The 27,004-nt window shown below is 43.8% G+C and overlaps 1 protein-coding gene across 1 annotated transcript in view; it reads left to right on the top strand.

Annotated features, from left to right (window-relative positions):
• Positions 1–6,162: 6,162 nt before the first annotated feature.
• The window catches only part of RFX8 (regulatory factor X8), a gene marked incomplete at both ends in the record, with an annotated part of 28,992 nt that continues 8,150 nt past the window's right edge, over positions 6,163–27,004 (top strand). The window contains 10 exons of the mRNA XM_082014397.1: positions 6,163–6,212; positions 9,700–9,823; positions 12,600–12,661; positions 14,186–14,272; positions 19,236–19,299; positions 20,229–20,492; positions 20,524–20,589; positions 21,090–21,203; positions 21,814–21,964; positions 23,407–23,465. Of these exons, the coding sequence (XP_081870523.1) occupies positions 6,163–6,212; positions 9,700–9,823; positions 12,600–12,661; positions 14,186–14,272; positions 19,236–19,299; positions 20,229–20,492; positions 20,524–20,589; positions 21,090–21,203; positions 21,814–21,964; positions 23,407–23,465 (1,041 nt within the window). The remainder of the gene's footprint in view (positions 6,213–9,699; positions 9,824–12,599; positions 12,662–14,185; positions 14,273–19,235; positions 19,300–20,228; positions 20,493–20,523; positions 20,590–21,089; positions 21,204–21,813; positions 21,965–23,406; positions 23,466–27,004) is intronic.

Here is a 27,004-nt window from a genome sequence, read left to right as displayed (position 1 = left end):
AGTGTCAGAAATCATGGAGTGTAGTTCAAGATCAGGATCACAAATCAGGACCATAAACCAAGGATGTCGCCTGGTCCAGAGACCCACCACAGCTGCTCATACTCCAACCTCCCCCAGAGCTCCTTCATGTCAGTGCAAAGCTGTGGGGTCAGAGCATAAACACGCAAGAGGCTCAAAGGGGGATTTAATATCAAATGTTTCACACAGGTTGATTTTGTAGTTTATTCCAGTGGAAACAGAGAGTATAAATTAATCTTCTCATCCTAAACCATATCAGTCTAACCTAATTTGCTAAATTGGGAAAAAGAAACACGCTCTCATTTAACCAGAGCAATTGTTCCCAACCTTTATTTAGCTTTGTGTTTGCTGCTGGCTTCAGATCCAACAACAGCTATATCTATCCTAGCTGCATCAACTGGCTTAAGAAAAAGATACTCTTTCTCTTTATAAAGTTTGTCTTGGCTGTATCTTCACACTGCTGCAGCTACAGCAATGCTACTGCCAGCAACGTAAATGAATGTTCTACCGATTTGAACAAAAGCCAAACACAGACAAGTCAGAAATGCTTCAGATGCAATTAAGGAAGAGACTGTGCAGCAATCATGGAATGAACTAGGTTGCCAGGGATGTCTGGAGGTTGTCTAGTCCATCTCCCTGCTCAAAGCGGGGTCCTGGTGGGTCTGAACAACTCAGATGGGTGCTGGGACTTTCAGGGTTTGTTATTCCTACAGTGGTTATGTGGTAATGCTTATGAAGTCTGTTACGGTGTTTTCTCTCTCTCTAAAATTTATCAGTAGTCTCAGATACAAATATTAAACAAAAATATCACTTAGGTAACTATAAGCAAGGCATAAATCATGCTATCTGCCACTGCTGCATTTTCTAGTCTGAAGGATAAAACAAGATTTGTAAAATAATAACAGGAATATAGGGCTTGCAAATACAAATTTTGGAGAACAGTTGTAAACTGTGTACGGTTTTAATCATAGGACCTCTGGCACCACATGCACACAATATTGCTTTGAGGTGCAACTTTGGTCTAAGACATTCAAAAGGTGGGAAGATAAAACTACATCACTTGTGTAATACATGCTTTACCTTCAAAGAATTATCGAGGCAGGATTTTTGTTTGTTATAATAAAAGTAATTCTCAGAGGAGATTAACTGTTAACTGCATCACCATTTAATAATGTCAAACTTACTATGCTGAAGCTTTCAACAAACATTTTCAAGAAAATTACTGCTTAATTTAGCTATTTAAGTGAAACATTTTTACCTGTCGTTTTTAATAAAAAAAAAAAAAAAGAAAAAGCATCTCTTTTCACAGTAAAGTCAGTATTTATTCTGGTGGAGGAGATGTTTTCCCTCTTTTCAAAACTTTTGTAGCTGGACTTTACCTTGAGCATATTTCAAAGCTGCCCTTGATGCCATTCCATTCCTTCCTTCAAAACTAATTGATTCACCCTGTAAATATTCCTGATGCACAAATACAGTCCAGGGTTGTTTGCATGTGGTCTGCAAATCAGGCACAGGAGCTAATGTCAGAGCTGCTGTTTGATCCACCAGCCTCTGAGACAGATTAAGCTTTTCTGTATGACTCACCACTGCTTTTATTGTAAAGAAAAAAAATTTGTTTCTGTTCAAATTACTGTAACATGCAAAAGCAGCATCACTATTTCAGAGTTTATAGCACAGCCATTAATAATAAATTGTCCTGTTAAACAGAAAATTAACTCCAGCATACATCCAGGATGTAGAAAACAAAACAAAAAGCACAAAAAGAATGAATAGGGGAAGCACAATAAAATGCTGCTTAGACTTGGAGGAGCAAACACAGCATTTTCTGCCAAGCAGAAAAAAGCAGTTGCTTTCTCCTGCAAGCATTACCTCAGCCACTTCTGTACAGATAGGTTTTTATCCGTATCTCCATCTTCATGAGTCACCATGTAAATTGTTTGGCTGCCCTGAGCGGGTCTAAAGAGAGAGAAATATAAAGAGCAGATGTCATCAGCACATGGTGGAAACCACAGTCCTCAGCTCCATAGTCACCCTCCTAGAGGCACTGCCTGTATGGGGACCACGAAGGGCAACCAGGAGAGCCCTGTGGAAAGCGTTCACACCAGAGTCTGTTAGGACGAGAGGGACAGAGCTCCTCAGATAGACCCCACACGTCAGATAGACCCCAGACTCCCAGATAGATACCACACGTGACAGGACCAAAAGCAATCGAAGACCAGAGACCCCCAGAAATGCTGTCATGGTACTGTCATTCTTCATCCTAGTCAAAAGGAGATCAGTAGCCAACACTGCCCGAGGCAACATCTAGAATTAATGTTGTACCAACAGAGACTTAAGTGTTTCAGTTACTGTGTGGATGAGATTTCCATCCAGTCTTCCCATCAGACACTCCAAAACCAGGTGATTTGAGATGGTGTAAGGACTGGTGCGATTGTCAGTGATTGTCCCCCATCTCAAGTCACCAGACCCTAAGCCTTTCTAATGGCTTTCACAACTTTCAAGAGACCGTATTCATGCAATGATTGCTTTGTTTGAATCAGTTCATTCTAGTCCTGACACATCCCGATTTACATACTATTTTGTGTTCCCAGCGCTGTCATTAATGTTTAATGCCTTAATTCAGCCATCAATCCCCACTCGGCAAAACGATTCAGCTAAGCACGTATTTAAAGTTAAGCACATTCTTAAATGCTTTGCTGAAACGAAGCGATCTTACACACATGCGGACATGCTTTGCTGAACTGGGTTTTCATGCACAAAAGAGTTCACTTTCCATGAGCACTTAGGAGCGGAGTCTTCCTCTTTTTGCATTCATGTTGAAGTGTGTGGCATGTGAAGGGCACAGAGTTTTCTATAATGTCAGAGCATTATACTTAAGGAGAAGGTGGTTGCAATCCTGTTTTCACTTTGCTGCTGCTCCAAATGTCATGACACAACCAGATATAATGTTTTGTATTTTCTGAATTCTGTCAAGTTGATTTATTTTAAACTGAAGTTTGAAAGCTATGACTCTGAAGATCTTTCTTCACAGTAAATTGATCAGATTGAGGTAATGCCTGGTCATTGGCATTATTCAGATCTCAAAGGAAGGAAAAATCAGTAAGTCTTTGCACAGATGTAATTTTGACTCTGGTAGATCAACTAGTAGAGATTTTTAAAAAAAAAACAAACCATAAAAAAACCAAACCAACAAAATGTACTGATTGATTTCTCAAAGCAGGATATTTACCTTTGTCCACCAGGACTCTTACCCAACACTGACGAAATTCTTTTAACCTTTCATATTGAAAATGTAATAGTCTGTTGCTCCAGGGACTTGGTTTGGTGGGTGGCAGGGAGGGATTTGGGGTTTTTTGGTTTTGCTTTTCAACCTCTTTTTCCCATTTATTTCTACAGGAGAATGAATGAAATAAGTACCATAGAGACCTTTTTAATTCTAGGGGAACATACAATTTATTACAGTCACATATTTCCATTGCTGGTGGAAGCAGTAGTGGATTTGCTTGCTTTCATGACTGTTTTATACATACTTTAGCGTAAGTGCTTAAAAATCTTATAAAACACTTATTTTAAATATTTTAAGTATTTGAGAGATGTTAGCATTTTACTGTTCCTTTACAAGACACCTGTCTCCGGGAAGAGCTCTTACATGGTCTGTTTAGCTCAAAAGGTAACCAAATCTCTTCTTGAATACTGGGGAGCTGGGGTGGTGGGGGTGGCGATGGTAAGGGCAGGGAGTAATCTGAAGAGGCACCTTCATGCTAAAGACACTCATTACAACACTTTGGAGATGTCCGTTACCTCAAAGTTTGATCTAAATTTGTCCTAGTTACGGGTGAAAGACACAGGAAAGGGGCTTCTTTAGCATGCCTTTTAATCAGTTCAACTGTACTCCTAATTTTAAGTCAAAATTTTATTCAGTCAAAGTGCATGTTCACCAAATAGTCTTTCATTTTATGCAAGGAGGATGTCCATGGTGGAAGTAAACAGCTTTGCAACTTCCAGCTTATGCAAGAATAAAGACTTACTAGTTTAACCTGGTGTACATTCACCCAGTCATATATGATGGGATTAAATTGAAGAAGCAGATTTCAGGTTTTCAATCAAATTCTACTAGCAGCTTGATATTTAGAATTCGAATCCCCCTTCTCTCTCCTCCCCCAAAGTATTAGATTTATTTGAAAGCTAAAAGAGACATTTTCTGAAAAAACTGGGAAAACCCTAATCATATAATAGTAGTGTCAAGATCTGAAGAGCACAAAGATCCGTCCATCTCGTTATCATGATCTGGAAATTGGGCAAGGGAAACTCTGTGACCTACTTTATATCTCTCAAGTCGTGGACAGTAACTGGACAGTTTCTGTGTACAGCATTTGCTTCCTCTCATCAAAACTTTTCTGAGTAGTAGGTGTTGTCCAGGGACTGATCTGTGTGACTCCCCTTGCTTTCAGTCTGTCACCACAGAAATAGTCCATCTGTCATCCTTCATGTTTAGATAAGACGCAAAGGGTTTTTCTGCTAAGGCATCTTTGGGCCAAGAGAGCTTCATGAACTTGGTGGAGTTTCGGATAGTCCCAGAAAGTCAGCTGTTGGTCACGAACCTTGAGAACTGCGACCGGGACTGAGGGGCACAGGCAGACGTGTAAGCAAGGCGGTTGTTGGAAACTGGAGACGAGGCTTCCTCTTCCTCAGGTACGTTGAGTGGAAGGCACTAAGAGTGCAGTGTGGGCAGGCACGCCCAAATCAGCAGCGTGTGCCAGGCATGGGCACGGCTATGCACTCATCGGGGCCGCACAGTCTGCAGCATCTACTAGAAAAGCCACCTCAGAAGCTCTGTAGGTACATACACGGCAAAAGCGCACAGCTCTTCAAGTTGCTGCGCTATGATTGCTGCTGGTTCCTGTGACAGCTATTTAAAAGCAACTTGATTAAGCTTTCACGCTGCAGTATTTGCAGCAGTATTTGCTGCGTAAGCTGGAGGTCAGTAGACTACGGAGACACAAAATCAGACAACAGCCAAGAACTGTAACTGAGGGAAGCTTCCACAACAGCTTCTTAAGTACAATTATCAATGACAGATTGTAGTGGTTACAATGTGTATACTAACCTGCCTGTGTTTCGGGCAGACATAATTTTCAAGGCTTTGTTCGGGGCCCTGTGAGTGAACAGCATCTTCCCATGGGGTTCTCAACAGAGCACAAGGCTTTACAGATTAAGAGCAACATGTATTATACATGACATCTGTGTGCACTGCTCCTCAAAAGCAAGCTACATTGAGTGACTAGAAAACCAGCAACCTTCCACCATAAATTCCTTTTTCCCGGTCAAAATTTCACCTTTAATATCGCTGCCTACTGACACGTAGGTTGGTGTTGGTCATCTCGTCATAACAAAGCGAGCAAGCCAAGTCTGTGCGGTACGTGGGTTTTCAGCAGCTAATTAACATGAGGAAGCCATGGGAGTTTCTGAGAAGCTGAGCTCTGATGTAACCCAATGCCATCCACTAGGAAGCTTTTAGATGCTCCAGCCATACATAATTTATTTTTGCCCGTCACATGGCAGGAAAGCTCATTTTGCATAATGGCCACTTGCAATGGAAAAGTGCTTACAGGGTTTCCGTGCAGCAGACAGCCCTTTCATCTACCTATATCAAAGAGAAATTAAACCGTTTATGGGAGTTTACAGCATTCTTGCAGAAAACTCTAAAAATAATGTTTTAAAGGCGTGCAAAACCTCTTCAGTCGGCGCCGAACGCTATTCAGATGTGCAGCCGTTCATCTGCGCCCGGGCCCGGCGCCTTTGTGCCTCCCGATTTACCCGCGACGCCTTTCCTCACCGGCAGCTCCCGCACAGCCCCCGTTCGCCCCCGCGGGGCCCGGGGCCAGCAAAGGCCGCGGCCGCAGGTCGCCCCGAGCCATCCCCAGCGCCCAGGGGTTGCGCCCACGCGTGAGTGGGCGCAGGACCCGTGCCCCTGAGACACACACATACACACACCCCCCGCGCCCGTTCTGCAGGGGTGAAGCGGGGGGGCGGTGCCGGTAATGGCCCCGGGCGGGTGGGAACCGGCGGCGCCGGCGGCGCGCGGCCACCCGCCGCCCCGCCGGCCGGTACCCAACGGCCCGGCACGGCACGGCACGGCCCGGGATGGCGGAGAGCAGCCCCACCTCCCTCCTGCACCTCTCCATCATCCGCTGGTGCGTGCGGCCCGCTCCCCGGCGGGCGGGGGCCGAGCCGGCGGGGCGGCTGGGGGGGCCCGGGCTGACGGGGGCTGGTGGGGGGGAGCGGGGGGGTGGGGGGCGCGGCTGATCTCTCCATACACACACGCCCGCCTCGCCGGGGGTCTCGCAGGAGCTGCGCGGTGGGCTTGCTGCAGGGAGGGCAGGAATCCGACGTTTAACGCTTGCCGCAGTTCGGTAGGAGAAAAGTCCGGGTTCTGCTGCAAAGGCCCCATCCCCGCGGCGGTGCATAAACCATGCCGTGAAAGGCAGGGGGGTCTCCCCCAAAGTCCGTCTCCCACCACAAGCCTTACTGACGTGGAAGTGGTTTGACGTGGGGGAAATGGGATTTTGTCTCAGCCTACCCACCCCCTGGGACCTGGCCCCTGGCTGCCGTCCGCCTGACGGGACGCTGCAGCGCGGAGGGCGAGGACCGTCCCTGGCCGGACCACTCGTGGCCGGCGTGCTTTTACAGCTGGGAGGCTGCCCGGCCGGTGGCACACTGGCGTTCGGCGTGATGCTGAGTGTCTGACGTTCTCCGAGGTCATGTTTCCTTGAGGCGAAGGCAACGGTTGAAGCCCCCGGTGAGATACTTCCCGTGGTGGAGTAAGGTTGTCACCATCATTTTCTTGTGCTTTGAGGAGAGCGTCATCTGCCGCGTGACAGCCGCAGGGAAGCCAGGGTTACTTGCCTTCTTGCCCCAATCACAGCTGAGGCCTGCCAGTAAACGGTGTCGAAGCTTCGTGTGAAACAGTAACAGTACATAAAAGCAAACTTTCAACTCAACAGCAACTAATCTTTAATCTTTTTACTCTCACTCTCAGTAATACCTGAGCAGCAGGAGTTGTTCTCTGTTTTTGCTGTGACATAGGTACCACTACTCCTTCTAAAAGGACTGAAGGAAGAGATTCATCCAAGGCCATCCCACCAGTCTGAGACACTGCATAAAACTGCATTATAAACAACCCTTGAAAAGATGAACCGATGATTTTTTCATCACAGCAAGCTTCTGAGTCACCTTTTCACATTTTTAAATTTTTTAAATATCCAGCTTCATTTTACAGTCAGTGTAAATAGCAAATTTTAGTGACAATAGCAGACCAGATTTAGGTCCAGAAATGGTTTAACAGCAGACTTGCGAACCTGTGTAATGGCCTGGCTACCACAAGGGTTCACATGTAACTGGTTGCAAACCCCAAAAACCTGGAGTCCATTTGAGATCCTAGAACCGATCAGATAACAATCCCAAAGGGAACTGTAGGTAGAAAGTAGCAGATAAATGGAGGAGGCCATTCCTCACGTGCTTTTTCTTTAACCTCCATGTTCCCCCCTTATCACTCCTTCCTTTTGCTTTTGTTGTCCTCATTAACAGTTTTGTTTTAATGCCATAAACACTCTGGTTTGGAGAACCTTGGGGCTAATAGGCAAGAAGATGAGCGCTGTGCTCTTTTCTTTGTGGATTTTTTTTCCTGATTGATAGACAATATTTTTGTGTTACGTGTCAGTACTGAGAATGTGTTTGACTTGTTATTTGAAAAAGGCTGGCAGTTTAATAGACAATAAAATCATGAAATGAAATTCCCAAATATTTTGTCACTAAACAGTTAAATGCTGAGGCAAAACTATTGGCAGAAACCAGCTATTGAAGCATGCATTAATTTCTGCTGCACTTCCAATGACTCTTGTGGTGTTATATTAAGGATGAATTGGGACTTAGGTTTAATCTCCTCTGGGACTGCTCAATTACGAAGGGGTTTGTGATGGTTGCTCTAGAAGAAACAAGCATTTCTGCCTGCTGGGAGGCAGAGCTCGGTCAGGACTCTTATCTAGAATAAATTTCATTTACGTTTCAGCCCCATGACGGGAAATTAGCGCAGCAGATCCCCTCTTTTTGGTGCAGGTTCCTGCTCATTTCTAGCCATGAAGTGTTTGCTGTTGGGTGGTGGGGCTGGAGGTGGCCAGGAGCTGGCAGGGAGCCCAGCACGGCTCAGCCCCGGCTCTTGGCAGCCCCAGCCTCTTGTGTTGGCGGGTGAGAAGATGGGCTCCGAGGAGGTAAAAGCAAGGCATTTCGGGGCCTTTGCTAGGGAGAGGGAAACCCGGGGGAGGCAGTCAGCCTTCTCCCCTGGAGAAAGAAAGGGAAGGAGGCATGAATAAAAGGTGAGGTAGACATCGTCAGACTGCACAGCGATCATCTTCTTGCTCAGTCCGCTCTAGCAAGTCGGTTTGCCGAAGACCTTATCCACCAGCTACTGCCAATAAAGCTAATACAGAAAGCTAAACACTGGGTTGCCTGAAATCAGGCTACTGATAAAACAGGGGATGCCGATTTAAAATCTGACTGGCTTAACTCACCTGGTGATGATGAAAACTCTGCTTTCCCAAGCAACCAGATTATCAGTAAAGACACAGTGAGTAACCGGCACTGTGCTGCACTAGCATTCATCTGATAAATTAATTAAACATGCATAAATCATTTGGTATAACGGAAGGAGAGTCACAGTAAAAAAACATCGTCATACGATCAGTGTGTCATGCTTTGAAAATTAATCTCTCTGCTTCTTTGCTCCAGCTTTGCTCCTGTATTTGTACTGCAGGAGAGTGTTATCTTCTGACACTGAAATCACTGGCATTATCTCATAATTAAAGTGGTTTTTTTTCTGGTGAACGTAATACGTTAGGCTAATACGTAACTAAGTTTACGTCTTCGTCTTCCTCACTTTATTCCTGCAAGTAGTTGCATTTACTTGACTATGACCATTCTGATAAGTAGGGTGAGTAAGGCGTTTGGCCAAAGGACGGGTATTTAAACATCTTAACCAGTTTCAGTCTTGGCAGTTCTGTCACATAGTAACTGTAAATTAAAACTCTGTTCTCTTATTAAACTTGTGCTAAATTCAGTGAGGTCATGTAAGAACACATATATGAACATTAGTTTGTGCACTCTCCATCCCAAAACACTGTATTGCACATTTTAGATGGACTACTGTTATCATATTATTATCTTTGGTATAGTGGAGATCTTCATAATAAGAAGATCAAAGTTACATCCTCTGATGTAACAACAATTACATGTGAGTGATGCTAATACTTTCTGTATTGGTGTTAATGTTATAATGATATTACTACGTTGCTTTTTTTTTATTAAAAACAATGAGATATAGTTAATTTCTCAGCAGAGTCTCACATGACCTCTCATACACTTTGGAAACAAGGAAAGTAGAACTTAGAAAGTTAAAAACAAACAAAGAATACATATATATGTGTATATATGAAGATGCCTTCCCCCCCCCCTTCCCCGAATACAGATTAACATGAAAGTAGTAGCTCTCTTTTTGATTCTATGCTTCCATAAAACTGGAGTAACTATTACTGAGTTCACTGTAAACCTGATGAGCTATGAAAATCACAAGCTAACAATTCTTTCTTCTAATACTGACAGAAGCCAATTGATGTTTTTTTTTTAAAGGATAGCTGATAATTTCTATTTGTGTGAAGGATGCACTATACCCCGCTGGCTACTATATGAATTGTATATGGAAAGCTGCAGTCCAAATTCCAAGTATCAAGTAAATTCAGCCACCTTTGGAAAGGTACAGAGTAGCTAGAATACATAAGATTAGAAGCAGAGATACCTAAACAGAAAATCTGATAATCAGATATACACATTGTATATCAAAAGAGATTAAATAACAGAGAAGAATGAATATGTAATGTATTATGCTTATGCCTTTTCTAATATATTTCTGGTAAGCCCTCATGTACACAGTTATGCTAGAGAAGAGAGTACTGTCTGTGATGGAGTTCATTTTCTTCAGGGAACTGGTGTATGCTACACTAGCAAAGATTTCTCTTGCCAATATAGTTTAGAAAGCTTTACCAGGGTAAACAGCGCAAGGTTAATAAACTCGTCCTGAGGACCTGATTCTTCTGTCCTTAAAAGACCCCTTTGGCTGTTACGTAATTTTATACTTTCCTTATTAAGTATACTTGGGGAGATTTTGCTCCAAACACACCCTAAAAAAGTTGTTACAGAATCACCCAAGCACAACAAATGCAGATGTAAAACCCCACCTCCTTTAAACAGTTCCACTCTTCTAATATATGGAGGTGGGTACAACCCCCAGAGCAATTACCACTTAGAAATCCCAATTGCAACAAACACTCACAGCTGTTCAACTTTCTTTGGCAAACTGAGGAAGGTAGAATGCCTTGTGGTTATTTGTTGCTTAAGACTTTTTGTTCAGAATTTCCTATTTTTGCCACTATATTATTCTATTAATGCTCATGGTAGGAACTACTAAGCATTTTTTAAACACAAATCCAAAACAATTTAAGTAAAAGTTGTACCTGAAATTAATTTCATTTGTGCAGATAACCTCATTTTATGAATTGTTTATCTCAATTCAGTTTAATATAGTTGTTTTTACTGGGCAAGTTAAATCACTTTTACTTAAGATTTGAGTGAGTGATCCAGTGTGATTTATTACCATAGGTTAATGGATCATCACCATGCCATCAGCCAAGCCCATGGGTAGAATTTGCCTGGCTCAGGGTAGATGTCTGCTGTGAAGCTAGTCACCTTAAAATCTCTTGGTAGTCAATGGAGAGAAATAAGTGGTTACATATTACTCTCACCCTAAATGAGTCAGCTCAGGCAGCTCAGATGAAATGTGCCTCGGAACTGCCTGTTTTTCTCCATTGACTACCGAGTCGGCAGCGACTAGCTTAGACATCTCTGCCTTGTAACCACGTAGGTAAGATTAATCCCATCCTTGCCTGTACACTTTCGGGTGCTCCAGCATGAGGGAGTCACCACCTGTAACCACCTTCTTGTGGTTTAAATTAATGCGTTTTAAGTTGGGACGGGCACGGCTGAAGCATGAGTCTGGTCACGCAGAAGAGCTTAGCTGATGAGCCATAGCTGCTGTAGGTCGGTGCTTGCAACTCTTTGCTGACGGCCGTAGCAGACCCAGTGCATGGCGGTGCAAGTCAACACACCCCGGGTGAGCAAGCCGGGGGGCAGCTCCCCCGTGCCTTGAAACGGTCTGTCCTTCTGCAGCAGGAGGTGGGAGCCTGCAGCAAGCGGCTGAGGAGGGCAGGAACTGCAGCCACGCCGCTTTCAGCTAAAGGTGCCCGTGTCATCGGCTACCACCGCCTAGCTAACGGGCTGAGCTATTAGTCGTTCATCAAGCTGTAGTAACCGGATGGCATTACGTGCCTGTGGACTGTAAGGACCTTTGCAGTCAAGCCCCGTGTGAATCAAACTGTGACAATTTAAGATGCTACTACTCTCATCTGCCCCATCCCTCTGCCCAAACACATCTTTGGGTGTAAGTAGTGTAAGTAGTGTGATTACTCAGAAGAAGTAATGTGTCTCGTGCTACAGAAGCCCCAGTTTTGCAGGCTGTCCTTTTAGGAAAATGGGATTATGCCAAAATACCAGCTTGAGAAAGGGAGCAGCTGGGTTGGGTGCACGCAGAAACGTGCAAAGAACAGGACCGCTCCAATGCCGTGAAAACTGAAGGTGCACCTTAGTGTGAGTTGGGGAAATTTGTCCTTTAGCGGGCGTTTGGGCCAGCAAAGTGCACTTTGCACGGGGTCCAACCTTTGCACCGCTGAGCGGAGGCTCCCCTCGCCCCTCACCACCATTGAGTACTCGATCCTCTGCTCCTGCTGCATAGGGAATGTTAGCTCCAGCTGTCCCGGGTTAGTCTCTGTCTTCACAGGACAGCTCATGCAGAATAATCATAGTGAAGTGGCTTATTACCCTGACAGTATCTTACTCCTCTGTAGGGCCTAACCTTGACAGATGCTGCGTGACCTCAATTCACATTCACCACCGCGGTGGTCAAAAGGTTGCATTGCAGCTTGATGATTCAGGTCCTTTTCAAACAGATAAGTCAGGTCCTATCCTGCGAGTACTCCTTGCAAAAGTGAGTGGGTAGGCGACGTCCCTCGTGTGAGTAAGTCCTACTCAAATGAGTAAGGCTTGCAGGTCTGGCAGAGTACTGGAGAATCACGGCACCTTCGCATTCCCCGAGCTCATATACCCCACCTGGCTGCAGGGGGTCTCCTGGTGTGCGCACTCGCTGTGTTTCACTGCGAGGTAAAACAGACTAATCTAAAATTTCCTACCTGAGGGAGGTAATCCCTTAAATTACTTAGATTTTGATCCGCAAAAGCCTGATTGAGTTCAGTTCAACAGTTACCGTTTGAGAGGTGTGTAAGAACAGGTATTAGCCTGCAAATGATGGAAAGCAAAAGAAGTGATTAAGGGGAAAAAATTGTAGCAGATATACATTTTTGTGTTTTAGAATGAATTTACCAAGTATGTCTAATTTTCTGTTTGTGGTTTTTTTTTTTTAGCTTATTCGGTTAGTCTTCCCAGGTCTGGGGACAAGAAGGCTGGGCACCAGAGGGAGTACCAGGTATTGGTTTTGCTTCCTCTGTTTAAAAACGTTATTTATAACTGTTCTAATAAAATTTTAAAATGTATGAATTTTCAGCTCCAGCACTGTAATACAGCAGCTGAATTGTTGGTTGCACGTCTGCAACACATCACAAGATCCAGAGTGATTCGTGATGTCACCAAGTACATTAAAGTAGAGTTAATTCCATGAAAACCACCACATTAGAGGTGCTTTGGTAGGACAGGAGTTCCAGATCAGACTGTTTTTTAAAAAACTAGTGCTCTGATTTGTACTGGCTTTTACAGCATGGCTTGCATGAGGCATCTGCCAGACATGACAACCTTACTCAGAGCTCTTGAGATACCGGCTCAGGAAAGCCTGTCTCCGGCATGCATGGGGGTGGCAGCCATGGTTAATATCTGTGTTGTGCTTTTTGTCCTTGCACATATCTGTGGAGTGACCCAGCATGTGCTGGTAGTCAATGGAAATGTCGTAAACAGTTTAAAACCATTTAAATCAGAACATCTCAGAGCCTACTCCTACACATCCTTTCTTTTGCCTTCCCTCTCTTCTTCTAGAGCACAGGGAGTTTGATACTCTTTCATCAATTCAATGTCCAAACTTATAACCACACTCTGAACATCCAGACTGGAAAAAGGGATGTTTTATGGGCCTTGAGACACAGTAATTTTACCAGCATTTTGCATAGCTGTCAAGAGCTGGCTTTGAGAATGACATGCTCTTACTTGATCTGCACTTTTTCTCGGCTAGTCTGGACTTGCTATCGGCTTGATCCAGTGAGATCCTTTATTTTGGGAGTGCCTCACCACAGACACTCCCAGGCTCCTCCTCATAGCTGGTGGGATTTGGGATGGTATGTGACAACCCCCAGCCTCCACGCTTTCCCTTCCCATCAGCAGATGGGTTACCCTTTGCTGGCTTCTGGCGGCCCAAAACCGCTGCGCTGCTGCCCTGGCTTCCCAGTCACCCGGCCTGGGAAGAGCCAGCCGGTAGCACCTGGGCAGCAGGGACGATGGGGACTCCACTGCGCGCCGAGGTCGGGATACACCTGAGAGAAGGTCTGGCAGGTTTCTTGGGTTTTACCTTGCCATGACGACTGATGGGCCACCCAGTCCCTAAGCTAGGGGGAATGGCTGTGGAACAACTGCACTAAATCCTTCAACTTCCATGGGGATACGGGGACCTCTGCCAGCTGAGACTCTGGTTCCTGACTTCTCCAGCTGTCTTGTACAAATCTGTTGCACACTCTTCACTGGCTTAAGATTTTTTGTTTAGAAGAAGATATCCTTCCAGGGCAAAAACTGTTAGAAAGAGTTTGTAAAGAGTTTGTGCAATTATCTTCTGTTGGGGAAAAGAAATTTTCAACAGAATTAAAAAAAACCCCACAAATATAGCATTTTTTACTTGGTCTTTTCTTTTTTAAATAAGGTGATCATCTGCTTTCAAAGAGGAATATGAATTATTTGCTGACTTGTTGAAAATCATATGCTTGTCAGTTCTTTTTTTTTTTTAATCTTCTAGGTATCATTATGATGGAATAGCTATCAAGAACTCCTCTTCCTTTTATGCACGTTATTTGTCTCTTCTGTCTGAAAAAAATTATCACAGGTTTGTTTTTTAATCCTTTTAATCATAAAATGTCATATGACAGTGCACATGTCTGTATGTAAGAGTCTGTAAATAGTCTATTGAACATTGACAACAATATTATATTTTTCTTCTTCTTAGACACACTATAAAAGTGTTGTGCCCTTAGGTGCTGTGCCTTAATAGAGAAACTCCATTTTGAAAACATGCCTTGCCTAACTGGACTTCATTGAATTGGACATTTTAGCCATGTAAATCTTAAGAGCAGAAGCTTGTGCCAAACCTAAAAGAGGAGCTTTTAAGTTTTAGGAGAGACTAAATGGGAGCCAAAATAAACATATTGACAGTTGCTTCATGACATTGTACCACCTTCTGTATTAAACAGTAGGCTGAAGAGACATGTACTAAAGTATAAATGCACTGTTTTGAAGAGTCACAGAATCACAGAATCATTAAGGTTGGAGAAGACCTTTAAGATCATCAAGTCCAATCAGCAACCCAACACCACCATGCCCACTAAACCATGTCCTGAAGTGCCATGTCTACACGTTTTTTGAATACTTCCAGTGATGGTGACTCCACCACCTCCCAGGGCAGGCTGTTCCGATGCTTGACCAGTCCTACGTGCAATCATGTTATCTGGGTTTTTTTACTGCTTGAACCAACGAGGCGTATTACTCTGAAAATAGTTCCTTCGCTTTGCTTTAAAATTTCAGACTTTAAAATCACCTCTTGTAAAGAAACAATAATGAGAAAATGTCTGAGACGAGTATAAATCGATTGCAAAAATTACACGTCTGAAAATAATTGATGAATGTAAGATACTTTGGCAGACTAAGCTGTAGGCATGAGCACGTTCCAGTTGTAGGCAGGTGAGGAAGACTTCTCATGGTTAAGCTCATGGTTGAGATAAACCAACCACTGGCTTGCATTTCTCCCCATACACAAGGAAGGGAGATGCTGCCACCCCTTAGCAGTTTTAAACTCCTTTTAAATGCACAGAAGAAAAATAGGTGCAGCCTATGCCTTGGACTTTGGAGACCAGGCTCATCTCCTCGCTCGTTTACAGACTTGTACATGACTTCAGTGTGTATACGGATAAATTCTGTACTTTGGTTTCCATTCTTTAAAATGGAGATATAGCATTTTTCTATAGCATGAATGTTAGAGGGCTACGAGTCAGCCTATTAAGCATCCAGATATTCTGGTGATGATGAAAGCTGGTTCAGTGTCTGTGATAATTTACATGACAGTTACTTAACTGAATGCATGCTCTGCGAAGGAACGGAAAAATTATACCCACAGGTTTATTGCTCTTCTTCATGGGTTTTACAGCAGAGTAATGTTGCAGAAGTCCATAGAGTGACAACAGTAAAGAATGGGACAGGGCAGAGGATCAGGTTCTGCAGATGATCAAGTGGTGATCGGCTGTTGTGAGACCAAACAAATTATTCACAGGCAACTCGAGGGTCATATCCCATGAGGCCCTTACTGAAGCAAAATCCCTCACTACCCGTGCACCCAGGATAACCAGAACAGGCCTAACATTTGACATCCGTAACAAGGAATGGTCTTGGCCACTGTTCGAGGAACATTGTGGCTGCCTCTCTGTTGGCATTTCTTCTTCAGGGAAAGAAAGGCGTTTCCCTGCAGCATCCCTTGAAAACAGCAGTCCCGCTGGGTGTAGTAGGAAAGCTGCTAGTTCTGGTCGTAGACGAGATCAGACAGAGAACAGAACAAATTGAATTGCTTCAATCTAGTAAGCAAGTTTGTTTCCATCTGCTTTCAGAGTTTTGTACATTCTTCGCAAATAAATAGGAACACATCAAGGAAATACCCCATCTTTACTGTCGTCTCAATAGGGTTCAGTATTTTTTGAAATCAGAAATAATTTTTCATGATCCAATGAAGTTGATAAAACCAGCAATGAAAAATTCTAGATTTTTTTTTAATTAGAAATTTAATTTAGAAAAAGACTAATGAAAACTTGAAGACTTTTCTACCCGCAAGAACAAATTTTGTTCTCGCAGACATAATCGTATAATTGCTGCAGGGGTATTTGACCGAAAACATCTCAATTTTTGAGAGTGTGTTGGTGTGGAAATTTCCAAATTATAGCGAAGAAGATTTTTCATATACCATAGCACTGCAGTCTAAGCGCTGGTCTGTGGACCAGACCTAGCTAATGGGATACACTCCTCTGGCTTGTTGCCATTTGCCTCTGGCAGAGACAGGAGATGTCTGTTTGAGCAGGGAACATGTCCCAAATACCTATTGCTCCCTCCCATGCCTGAATAGAGTCCAACATGCAGATGCTTTTTCTGGTGCATCTACCTGAGGGGAAGGTGGAGCCTGGAGGCCGGCTGAGAGACCAAGACACCCACCCAGCCTGCGGGTTGGTGAAGAAAGGGATGGTTTCAAAACTATGATCTGCTCTCTCTAATTACTGAAAAGAACATTTCTCGACCATATTGAGATAGTCGGCAATTGACGTGGTGCTGGTAATGAGGAACTAGGCCCGTGAAGGATCTGGCAGGTTGGGAGCTTTGCTTGTTGGTGTAATAGAAATGGCAGTATGATTATAACGGTTTGCCTTTGACTACAAAGAAGGCATTTGCCTTTTGGTGGTCAGTGTGGCCTTGGATGTGTCGGTTGGCTGAGTTGGAGCAGTGAGGATGCTCTTATACAGCACCTGTGAGTTGGTTCGTTTAGAAATGTTGGATTTTTTGAAGGTATGTGTACTGCAGCTCTGATGATGATGTTATGAAAGCAGTGTAAATAAACACAACTGTACCCAAAGAGGTCTCCAAATATATTACAGAGATTTAAGGGAATCTGGTATTTTACTGATTTGAGTTACAAGAGGGTGCCCTCTAGGAATGGGAGCTTTGGAGATGAGCTCTCCCTAAAATGGCACTCGCTCTGGCAGCCCAAGGAGACTTGGAGTATGGCTGCGTCAAAAAAATGCCAGTGAATTCCGGCCTCATAAGAGTTGCTTTATGATTCTAGTAATAGGGAAGGTTTGGGCTTCTGGCTTTCTGGTGAAGAAAACCCATGTTCTTTTAATTTAAAAAATCTGATATGATTCTAGCAAATTAGCTTCTCTAATTTCAGTGTAATCTGACAGTCAGCAGCACGCACATTCACCACCCTCCCTCCTTTCATTTTCCCTTTGCCCTTCCCGTTCACCTCCTCTGTTAGCCTTTCTGTCGCCCCTACCATTGTATTTCCCACTTGAACTCTAGTCCCCACCCCACAGCATCACCCAAACTCTGCAAGAGACGTGGTGAAACTCCTCGTGATTTTGCTGTCACCCGTTCTCCCCTTCTCCCAGCCACCTCTTGTTCCATGTGTCCCGTCTCTCCGCAGGCACCGCTCTCCAGGGGAAGCCAGCAGCTCTGCCCGGCAACCGAGCGCCTCTGCGGGTACCGGGTGAGTCCGAACCCCCTTTGCAAACAGCGGGAGCGCACAGACGTTAGCTTTCCATAGGTATTTGTGCTCCATCTTCCCCGAGCTCCCGGCGGGCTGCTGGGGCGTGGGAGGACCCACACGGCGCCCCAACTCGCGCCTCGCCGTCCCCGTGCGGGGGGGAGCGGGGAGCCCGCCCGCCGCGGGAGCCAGCCCGCCGGAGGAGAGCGATGCTGATACGTGTTGCCATGGCAGCAGCCGCAGAAGATACAGCTGGCCGCCTTCTCCGGGAGAGCAGGAGCTGGAAAATATTCATTAATTTTGTTCCACGGGCTTTAGAACTCTGCAGGAAGGACTCATTTGAAAGAAGTATTATGAAACATCCCTGCTTACACATTCTCCCCTTTGTCCAGCCACCAGCTCTAAGGCGTCCAGGAGAAAGGGTCGACAGCGTTGCCAAACACACCCAGCATGAATGCCCTGCCCTGCCTGGGCATCCAGCTTGGCAGTTTTACTGGAGCACGGCCTTCGGGGCAGAGAGTGGTGGCAGAGGGAAGGGTGTTTTGTCAGGCGGCAAGGGTCTGTCCCGCCGACAGCAGAGAAGCGTGAGGAGGCATCTTCAGGGCTCGAGTTTCCCAGCAGATAATCTGTTATGCTTTGTCCTCTGTCCCCTCAGGAGGTAGGGTGGTAGCCTGGCTTATAACACACCACAGCAGTGAAACCCGGCAGCCAGGATGTGATTAGATAGCCTGAGTGCTGGCAGCCACCAGTGGAAGCAAGTTTTCCACAAAGCCCCCGCCTGTCACCCTTCAAAATAGCCGAGCCCAAAAGGGCCCTGGAGTTTGAAACGCCTTTGCAGACAGCGAGCAGGTGCCAGCAGCAGATGGGGCTTGACTGGAGGAATCCAACTCTCACAGCACGCCCCTTTTCCCAGCACCATCCCCTCGCCCTCCTGAAGGATGAGCCTCAGCAGAACAGGCGGGGAGCGAGGCAGGGGATGGCAAAGCAGGAGCGCGGCCTATGGTGCCCGCGCCCCTGGCTTTTCAGCCAAAAGCCGGCTGCCGAGCCTCTGCCGGCCCAGGTGAATTCTCACCACGTGGAACATCATGCCAGGCTTGCAAAGTAAATGGGGGACAACCGGAAAAAAAATGCCACCTAAACTGATACAAGGTGCAGAAAATGGAATTACGGTGAAATCAAAGCACGAGGATGCTTACGCTTTCATTATTTGCATGTTTACGATTATTATTATTATCATTCCAAACAAACTGCCGCTACAAATACAAACCCACGATTTTGCAAGAAGTTGGAAATCATCGCACTGTTAAATGGCTAATACCTTGCCGCCTTTATAACGATCGGTTCATTTTTAATCTTAAAATTAAGAAATGGGTCTTCAGACTCGATAGCAGATCATGGAGCTGCTGAATGACAGGAGGAGAGCGGTGTTTGTTTCCCAAACACGATGATCCAGCCTAGTGCACTCCATCCAGTTTGAGCTCATTTTCTTACTAAATACAGAATAAATTGGTGAGCTTTTTAAAGGTTTTTTTTTCTGTTGTATATTTTGCCACAGTGGAAACGCCTGCCGTTCTGGAGATGCAGCTGGTTACAAGAGCAACAGCCAAAAAAAAAGAACAGTGAGTTTTGGATACATTAGACTTAACGAAATGTCTCTCTGTGTGTTTAATTAGAACTGCTATATAATATGCTTTGATGAAATACAGTTAACCCATCATATACTTTGAAATAATATTTGTCCGTGTAATCCCACTAAATGCTTACCTCCCCCACTCCTCTTTCACCTGGTAGCTAAATATTTTTGTTGCCTTAACATCAGCTCAAATAATTTTATCTGTGCTGAGAACGGAAATTGTGGCTGACAGCTCAGGTTTTGAATATTAGGGGAGTTAGTGGGGCACAACCTTCCTTGCCTGAGGCCCACGGGAAGAGATCCTCACGCTGCTGAGCTGGCGTCTTTTCAATGTGCTCAGACTCCACCGGCACGGTACGTATTTAAATATGAGGAAATTATTAAGAAAAGAGAGCGCAACCCCTGCTCACCCAAGAGGGCAGGCACGAGGCTGACCTGTGGCAGCTCTCCCATAAGCGTGCTGCCACGGGACGGCTGGACATGAGCATGAGCAACAGACTTATGTGGACCAAAGGGAGGGAAAGAGGAGGGACTGGACGTCTGTCTTATTTTTACGGAGCACTTGGGTGCGGTAATGAGTGCTCTGAAGTGGATGTAATGACAGCTGATGAGAAATGTGCTGTCACCCCAACGGCAGAGCCAACTATCTGCAGCCTTATTCAGAAGGTTACAACTGTGACTTGAGCGCGATAGAAAATAGCTGTGGAAGACATGTATAGCATTAAATATTCATTGGTTTTGAAAAGAAATTAATGTACGCTTTAGGATTTAAATATTTAGTCAGCTGTGCTTGTTTATTTCCTCCACCCCTACTTTCTAAAAAAAAGGACAAGCATTCCTCTGAAGAAATACATCGTATTAAAACATCATGTTATGCAATTTCAAGAAAGTACTTCACACCTTTAACAGAACTGACAAGTTAATTGTGATTTATTTTTTTTTTTTACTATTCAAAATAAATTCTGGTGCATTGAGAGCAAGAATTTGCAGTGTTCTCCATCTGTCATTTATCCGAAGACTGAACAACAGAGATTTCAGTACCCTTGGCCTGAATTCAGCAGATTCTATCTTTGGGAGCAAGAGCTAGGGAAGAAATACCCCTACGAAACGGTACGTTTAAGTATTTGGTCAGCAAGTGAGTTGTTAGCTCTTTGCCTGTGTGATCTTTTTGTACCCTCTTTTTGGTCACCTTCTCCAGGTTGTGCTGCTTGCCAATGAGTACTACAGCCATTGTCAAGATATTTTACGTATGGTGAGAAATAAAGAGCTTGACAAGGTATGCCTTTGCTTTAGTAACCCTCATTCTGACGACAGCAGATAACTCTAAGGGTAAAATTATTTCTGTGTAACTTATTTACTTGATGATTGGATCTAAGGTAGATGATCATTTATAGACAAAAGGAGCATTCAGTCAAATTATTGGGGAATTCTTAATTAACACAACATGTTCCAAGAATTTGCTCCAATCTATATTAGATTAGACATATCCTGAGCAAGTATGAGCCCAGCACAAAACACAAGGTCACGGACACATATCTTTTCACTAAATCCACATATCCATGATACAGTTCTTTCTCTCCTCTTTCTTACGCTGCCTTGTGAGGTTCAGCTTGTTGCCCCGGGATGCTTCCACTTACACTGGAGCCCGGCCAGGACGGGGCCAGTTCGAGTCCAGCTCCACCGTCATTCTTTTGCTTCTGGGCTTGTGTGTGTTGTTTTACTGAATCACACTTCACATTTCACAAGTGCAAATTCATAAAGGACTTTGTGCGACAGGTGGAAGACTGTATCATGTCATTCTGGAGGTCTCTGCAGCCTGAAAGAATAGCACTGATGTCCTTGCCCGATGTATGCCAGCTGTTCAAAAGCTATGATAGGCAGCTATTCAAGGTACCATAGACATACTTCTTTGTTGTAATTATGTTATTAGGTGTCTTTTTGGTAGTTCTACCTGAGGAGAAGGGCCAGCTGTTTCTTGCATGCTGTACAGTGGGATTTTTTGTTTGTACCTCAAGTCTGTTCTTTGGACTCTTTGGGATTTTTCAAGGACACAGTGGAATTTGAGATAACTTTTGCTGCTATATATTACTTTGACAGTCCCTAATATCAATAGAGTATGCTGTTATAAACATGATCTGTGGTTCTGGCATGAGGTTATGTGACTGAAATTTCGACTGATAACTGTTTTCCAAATTCCGAGAGTTATTTTTCCTTTGAGAACACTACTGCATTTCTTGGTGACATTCCACATAGAAATGCAGTTTTCTGATCAAAAGAATTTGATCCTTATTTACAGCAGGTCATTAAGTATTGAAACTACATTTATTTTTAGGATCTTTTTCCTTCTGCTAATAAATATAGCTTAGCTATTACTTAATTAGAAGAAAGAAAACAGGCTTCTCTACATTTACATTTAAACTACCAATACAATTTTGTTTCATGCTGCTGTAAATATCGGCAGTACGCTGGTCATGTGAAGCTCCATGAATTTGTATTCTAGGAAATGGAGAACATCCTACTTCACGATTTCCTGGAGGAGGTGCCTGTGCAACACATGAAGTCAATCAGATTGTTCAGTAAAAATGTTGAACTTTGGCTACTTAATGCTTTGCAAGAGTTTCCATTACTGCTCCAAACATCCAAGTCTGAAGGTATGTTTGAGTAATTAAAGAGATTTTCATAAAATATTATTTCCTTAAACTGCATAGAAGATTGTGTTACAAGACTCTTACAGAAATTATTTTTAAAACTTTTTAGCTGATGCAACTTTGATGTTAGTGAGGACTAGAGTTGGTTGAGATACAGTTATAAATAAAGTCTCAGATAATGTGTGAGGACAAATTTAAGCCAAATTTATTCCAAATTCATGGTAAAATAAAATGTACTTGAATATTTTTAAAGATCTGTCTCTTGCCATGATCACTTTGGCTGTGTAGATGACTGAATAATATACAGTCTGCCCTCTGAAGTTTAGGTATTGTTCTGTCTCTTCACTTTGCAAGTGGTTTTACGCAGATAAATTAATTAATGGCTATAGCACAGTTCAATATAAAGGAAAGAAAACCCATAGGGAAACTATGACTCTGCTATTAAAGGAGGACTTGAAAAAAATCTGTACTATACAAAGCTGTGTGTATATGTGTGTGTTTGTAAATAGGTACATACATACATATATTTATATATGATACTGAAGATTCTGACTAAAACGTAATGTTGCTCATTTGCTCACTGAGTAAAGACCAACTCCTCAGTGGTAAAGCTGGGCTCCTGTGTAGGCAAAAGATTGTATTAGCATTCAAACCCTCAAGGAAGACTTGCAGACGGTCTTAATTCTGGCATTTCTTACATTTGAACGTCTGACAGAGCAAACTTTGTAATGTGTTTTTAACATGTGTGTGCATGGAATTATATGTAATTAGTCAGCTGCGACCGTTTGTATACACATCCTGGTCTTTCTGGATTGTACAAACTTCAGGGAAACAGAAATTTTCACTTGAAAACCATTGCCTGTCTAGAGAAGTTTGTGAGCTGCTTTATACCTGATTTCCCTTAAGTAAGAATCAGTTATTTTATATTTTATTCTTAAAAGGACTATTATTGGATCATGATTGTCATAATTACAACACATTATAAACAGAAGAAAATAGAACCAAAGAAACCAACTCCTATTAACAGTGCTGCAGAATTATAGATGCATAAAGGTGGAAATGTAAACCCTCTAAACAAAATACAGGAGGTTTAGAATTAACGTTGCTTTCGTTCACCTTAATCCATACACGTAAAAGAGTATGAGTCTTGATTAAGAAGTATTTAATGTAAAAGAATATTGGAAGTGCTTTTCCTGTGCGTCATGGGTTAACGGATTTCCAGCCAGGGAAGAGTGATGAGCTGGGCAGCTTCTGCTTGCAAGCTTTAAACTGCGACGGTCCCCAGCCCAGCCCATAATGCTGGCTCAGTGGCCACGCTGTGCCCTCCGTTAGCCTCTTGCTCCCCTAGGGATCTACTTTCTAACTTAAAAGACCTGTCTCCATTAACGTCTTTTAGACTGTAAAATATTAATGATATGCAATATCTGCCTCTTCTTCCTTAACAGAAGTTACAGTGTTTATAAAAAGACTCAGGAGAAAGACAGACCTTTCTAACATGGCTAAGGTATGTTCCAGAATCCACAAAACAAAGAAGTCGGGCATCGCATTCACTCAAGGAGCCCATCTGCAGTTTGGAGTATTTATGAGATGCTCTGTTGTAGGCCAACAGCAGCAGCACAGCTGTTCTTATCTGTACACTGACCATGGTCCACATAATTCTCACCCTCCTACCCATCTTTTCCCACACTGTAAGTATGCTGAGGGGGCCTTTTCCTCCCTCTGGATTCTGTGAAAGCCTCTGAGATATAGGCAATGGTCCCCCATGGAGAGGAGAACCTCCCAGTAGCCGGAAGGGTCAGATGACGGTTTCCACTATCTTTGCCCAGCCATGCAAAAGCCAGTCATAGCACATGCTGGAGTTATTCTAAAATTGGTTTTACGTAGCGTCCTGACCACCCTCTCTGAGGCACGCTACAGCGGCCTGCACAAGGGAAATCACTCATCTGGTGGTTGCAGAGAAGCTCCATGGCCTGGGAGCAGGCCACAAAGTCTTTAAGGGCACATGACCCTCACCTCTTTCATGGATCCCAGGGATCAGCTGGCAAAATCTTCTCCATCCTCTGACCAGACAGCGTTGGAAGGTGTGCTGCAGGGAAGCATCCTCTGAACTTTCCTCCTCAGGGTCATCACGCAGATCGGCTTTTTTCCTTGGAAAGAAAGAGACTAAAATCTCTCTAACAATTGGTATCTCGCTCTACAGTGTCATTCTTCTCAGCTACAGAGGTGCATCCAGGAGCTGCATTTTTAACCATTTGAACAGTGCAAAGTAAATTGTTTCATTCCCTGCTGCATTATTACGAGGGGCTGGACCCTCCCTGCAGCGTTCCTTCCATTAGTGGCCTTGGATACTTCCAAAACCTTGGGGTTTGAGGTGGTCCGGGCCACAACAGAAGAGATAGGTCACGAATGGGGAAGAAAGCAGAAGAGAACAGGTGGTATATTCTCTCCTCTCCTTCAAACAGCAAGTACAAGATTTTCCCAACATGTTGCCTGGCTTAAATCACTATACTGTGTCTGCACAATGAAGGGGAGGAAGGCAGGCAACTGTGGCTTCTTGGACTGTCACGTTCTTCCTTAATAAATGTAGCGTTTCTTTATGGGAAAACTTCAGCAGTAGCAGCACACAAAATACACACCTCACTTTAAAAAAGTTTAAAAAATAAAAATAATAATGCACAAACATGCATAGCTGTGCTAACACAGGCAAAATGTTGACTTCTGTGAACAGTTGAGCACTTGCAGTTCCCATTTACTGCAGCAGCCCTTGGAGATACTAAATACTTGAAGAGCTCAGCTTCATGTGCTTCTAAAGAGCATTTCTTATGCATTGAAGAACGTGATCCAGCAAGACTGCAAGCGCCAGCTATTCCCAGTCATTTGCATTTGATTTACGTACCTAGACTTTACATCATCCTTCTTGTGCTCCAGCCATGATGTCAAGGGGCTGGTTGCAGCTTTTTGCTTCTTCCCTACCTATTCCTAATGTGCGGAAAAGCTGCAGAGAGCCAACACTGAATTTACACCCTCAAGATTTAGGGCAAGAGAATTTCAGCCTCGTTGGGGTAATCCTCTAGCGGCAGCCTCCGGCTGCTCTGTATCCCCTTTCTGCTGTTTAACTGGCACAAAGTGAACGTAGCAGGACCTGAGAATCGGGGTCAGATCTATACTTACAGCTGAGCACATTCTAAGCCTGGTTCTCGTTCGTGCTAATGAGCTCTTGGCACTGCTCTCATGTGTGCATGATGTTTGCAACTTCTCTAGAGCCTCTTTAAAATACAAGGGAAGGGCAAAGGAGTTCCAGCATACCTGATGATTAGTCCCATTGGCAATTTAAAAACAATATTTTCAATAAGGGAAATTATGTAAGTCTTGTAAATGAGCATCCCCGTAGTCTTTCAGCAGTCACACAGCTTCTATTACAACTTCTGTTAGAGATTGGCCACAGCCATGAACACCGGGCTCCAGCGAAACAGGGTAGGGAACACACACCAGCTAAACGTTCTCCTGCAAGTGCATCCCCCTGCCCGAAGCACACCAGAAGATGACTAGCTGAACACCATAGGTGTTTAAAATTTCCAACCTGTGAGAAACACGCAGGTGCTTCATGGGGAGGTGGACATCTCTCAGAAAGAACTGCTGAGTGTTTTAGTCAGTCAGACCCAGTCCTAGGCTTGTGTGGACACTTATCCCCTTTCCCCTGGTGGCCCTCATCAGATGCTCATATGAAGTAGGTATGAGTAGAGCAAGTGATACCTCACTCCTCCTCCATTGTACTCTCCTGGCTTCCAGCAATCTGAGATGAAGTTTATATCTACACCTTGGTATTTAACAGCTTCATTTTGGCATCCACAACATCTTGGGGTAGTGAGTTCCAAGGTTTTATTATTTGTTGTGTGGAAAAGTACTTTCTTTTATCAGATTTAAAATTTCTGCCCTTCTTATGCAATTCCCCGTGCAAACCTCCATCACTTTCTTCCTCAGTTATTTCTATCTGAAGTTGAAGTTTATTTAATCTTCTCACATAGGAGCCATTTGATATTTCTAATAATGCTTCTCCTTTTTTTTATGTCTAAAATGCACTTTCAACTAGATGGTCAAAGTAGGTGACAGTGCTCCTAATGAGAAGTACTACCCAGCAGCTGCGCAGCTGCAGCCTCCGAATGGTGTAACCGCACCGTCCTTTGTAGAGTACTTTGCAATAATTTAGCCACCTGGTGAGAAAATAGGAACAATTTTGGTAGGGTCAGCATTCAAAAGAAAAAAAAGTAACTTTCCCATCATGTGTAGATAGAGCAGGCTGATAGCTGCTACTACCTGGACATACAGAAGTAATTAGAGCATAAAAAGGTGCAAATTCCCTGTGAGAAAGGAATGTGAATATGATGCTGCTTGTTTCCTGGGGCTGATTCCTGCCTCTGGTAAGCTCTATTTAAATGTTGTCAGAGCTGACTCTAAGTCATTTAGAGAATTATATTTACTGTAGTGAAGTGCAATGGCTAAAGGCACTAGGCTAGAACACTGGGGCATGGAGCCGGGTGGTAGTAGCATCCGAGAAGTAGCACCCCCGGTAGTTCCCAGCTTTGGGGTCGTGTGTTCTTGTTGCAAGCAGCAGGTCTTCTTCTGACACTGGAAACTCCAAGTACAATAAGAAAACGGACTTCATCTTTAACTCAGCTGAAGGGGATTACTGAGTGAGGATCAGAGTGCTTTTGGTATTTCAGTAAAGCTAGCAGAATGATGAAAAAAAAAAATGGCCAGATTGGGAATTACGTGTGCAAACAAAAGGGGAGATGCATTCGCTGATGCCTGTGGGGTCATGGTAAGCAGCTGGTGAATGGGATTTGTTAAAACATTTAGGAATTCTGAAGTTTTCCTGAATTTTACAAAAAGTACTTTTCCTCTGGAAGGCCAAACTGGACTTGGATTATTCATATAAAAGCCCAAAATTCAGCAAAGGCTTTAGGATCCCACTGATTTCAGTATGGAAGTGAGAGACTTAAATTAACAAGTTTTAATGGATTCAGGTTTAATTTCCTTCACTGT

This window comes from Phaethon aethereus (genome assembly GCF_964289735.1).
Source record: "Phaethon aethereus genome assembly, chromosome: 1".
Classification (NCBI taxonomy): domain Eukaryota; kingdom Metazoa; phylum Chordata; class Aves; order Phaethontiformes; family Phaethontidae; genus Phaethon; species Phaethon aethereus.
Note: the sequence above shows the minus strand (reverse complement) of the source record. Positions and strands in the feature narration are given on the sequence as shown.